This window comes from Pyricularia pennisetigena, chromosome 1 (assembly GCF_004337985.1).
Source record: "Pyricularia pennisetigena strain Br36 chromosome 1, whole genome shotgun sequence".
Lineage (NCBI taxonomy): Eukaryota > Fungi > Ascomycota > Sordariomycetes > Magnaporthales > Pyriculariaceae > Pyricularia > Pyricularia pennisetigena.
The window spans coordinates 4,492,854-4,495,658 of record NC_043740.1 but is presented as its reverse complement, the minus strand read 5'-3'; the positions used below and the strand labels follow the sequence as shown (position 1 = coordinate 4,495,658).

The 2,805-nt window shown below is 53.3% G+C and overlaps 1 protein-coding gene across 1 annotated transcript in view; it reads left to right on the top strand.

The window, feature by feature from the left end:
• Positions 1–48: 48 nt before the first annotated feature.
• Positions 49–2,805, top strand: part of PpBr36_07831 (uncharacterized protein) — a gene marked incomplete at both ends in the record, with an annotated part of 5,454 nt that continues 2,697 nt past the window's right edge. The window contains 2 exons of the mRNA XM_029894965.1: positions 49–557; positions 731–1,735. Of these exons, the coding sequence (XP_029748603.1) occupies positions 49–557; positions 731–1,735 (1,514 nt within the window). The remainder of the gene's footprint in view (positions 558–730; positions 1,736–2,805) is intronic.

Below are 2,805 nucleotides of genomic sequence, written 5' to 3'. Positions count from 1 at the left end.
TTTTTTTGTGTGTGTGTCATATATAAACTGTAGGCTAAACAAACAGCATGGACCGAACCGGCCAACCCAACCCCTCCCTCCTCCCCGACAACAGCCTCGACACACATAGGCGGCATCGGCCGCCACATCGAGGCCGTGGAGCGCGACACGCCGTGGCAGGTCAAGGGCTGGGGCATCAGCATATTCGCCTTCGAGATGGGCTACTTCACGTCGGTGGCGTTCCCAAAGATCGCCATCATCTGCCTGTACCTGCGCATCTTCAAGTGGACCGGGCCGAAGCGCAACTGCGCCCTGGGGCTCATCTTCCTCAACGCCGCGCTGGCCCTGTGCCTGGTCCTGATCGGCTGCTTCCAGTGCCGTCCGCTCGCCTACTGGTGGGACAAGTCCATCGAGGGCGGCAGCTGCATCGACATCCAGAGCTTCTATCACGCCCAGGCCATCCCGGGCTTGGTGCTGGACCTGGGCATCATCGCCCTGCCGCTGCAGAGCATCTGGAGGATGAATCTGCCTTTTCTGAGAAAGGTGGCGCTGGGCATGATTTTTATAATTGGTAGTTTGTGAGTGAATGTCTGTTTGGGTGTTTTTGTTATCACTACTCCCCCTTTTTTTTGAATTCATGCCCCTTTTCCTTTTCCTCTTTTTTTACATTTTTTTTTTTCCTTTTCCTTGAAAGACAAAAAATAGAGACACTAACAAATCCTCCCCATACTCACAACCAAAACAAAAACAGCGGCATCGTCGCCGCCATCGTCCGCACGACCGTCTTCTTCTCGACCGAGGCCCTCGACGACCGGACCATGGCGTCGGTCGAGCTCGAGAGCTGGTCCATCATCGAGACGTCCATGTACATCGTGGCGGTGTGCATGCCGCGGCTGCCGCCCCTCCGGCCCGTCATCAGCGAGATCGTGCCGAACCGCCTGCGCGTCATCTGCCGCCGCACCACGGCGCGCGTCTCGGCCGTGCTGAGCCAGGGCTCCAAGGCCGTGTCGACCGTGTCGCGCCGCACCGCCCGCAGCTTCGCCTGGACCGCCAAGCGCGGCCCGCCCAGCAGCGTCGTGCTCTCGACCGCCCAGCACGACGGCTCCCGGTCGCCCACCGCCAGGAGGTCGCCGTCGCTCAACAACAACAACAACAACAATAACAGCAGCCCCGTGCTGGCAGGTGACGAGTCCCGTCGCCAGGAGAAGAAGAGGTGGCGCGATAGGTTGTCGCAGACCCAGCAGCAGCCGCAGCAGCAGCAGCAGCAGCAGAGTGCTTGGACTGGTGGCGAGGATCAGGCGGATGACGTGGGCGGACCTTACCGACGAAGGTCGCTGCCTGCCATCGGGTCGTTGGAAAAGGTCGATTCGGCTCACCCTCAACAGCAGCAGCAACAACAGCAGCAGCAGCAGCAGGAGAAGGAGAAGGAGAAGGAGACCAAGGACGGTAAAGTTGCGGCCGGGCAGATGTCCGGCATGCAACAGCAGCAGTCGTACAAGCCTAGGGAGTCCGGGTCGTCGAGGCTCCCGCGGTCGCCGAGGAGTGCAATCTTTGTCACGTACGAAGAGCCGTCGCCGGCCCCGTCTTCGGGTAGTTTTGGGTTCAGGGATGCAGAGGAAAGGATTTCTGTCGAGGCCGAGTCCGACGTCGAGGTCATGTCCAGACCGGGTACTGGCAGCAGCAGCAGCAGCAACAGCAGCAGCAACAGCAACAGCAACAGCAACAACAACGGCAGCAGGGAAGAAAGGAACGTGACGTGAGACTTTCTCTTTTGTGTTTGAAGAAGAAAGCAAACTGATTTTGTTCTGTCAAATTGAAACTTGAAAATGTTTTCGCCTTGAGCTCAGAGAGGCTTTGCTGCGAGCATTGTTTCTTGTCTTATCGTCTCTAAAGCATGTTTTGGTTTCTTCTTTCTCGACACAAATCTGCTCAGCCAAGTTGTATCAAGCTCCACCATGTTCTGTCCGGCATGGTATTACAGAATTTACGCTTTGCGACTTTGACTCGTATAGCCTGCATCTGAATAGTATATGCAACACAGCAACAATCAAAGGGGGAATCAGGATATCGAAACCATTGTTACTGGCTCTCGAATGTTTCCCGCATGATATATTGACCTAGAGGAACACCGAGTCACCGACAACAATTAGTCCCAAAGTGTGTGGCACAGGCACATTTGTGCTCTCGAGTCTCGACCTCAACGAAGCTCGAACAGTGTTTGATTTTCAAAGCTATGGAACTCCGAACAGCAGACTGAGGTTTACCGCTCACTATAAACTTGGAACAACACGCAGTTAGCAACCGAGAAAAAGCACAGCAGGTAGGATCATCACTATCAGCTGAATTGTTTTGCTAGTTATAACAAACAGCGTCTGTATACAAGAAAACAAGTTTGAATAAAAAAGAACCCTTGACGTTTCTCGATTTCTTTTCTCTCTTCTTTCAATCTCTCTATATCCCATTTTCTATTATACTCTAGCCTACCCGCACATCTACAGTAATAGCAACCTGGAATCATTACTAGATAAGATATGTTGGCTAAACGTGCTATGCCCCCTAGCTATGCCTCTATAATTTGTCAAGCTTCAAGCTTTGTTGATGAGAACATCAAGATTCCTGGCTCCCAGCGATGGGAGTGATTTAGATTATCACATACTACGTAGTCACACCTTGAAATGCGGTTTCCAAATGTCTTGGTTCGAGGGGAAGACTACTATGCATGGCATTGCATGCCGACGAACTCCTGCGGCGTTTCTCTACTTGATCGACACAGAATTCATGATCTGCACCGCCAAAACCACCAGATATCAAGCAGATCTCGGGCAA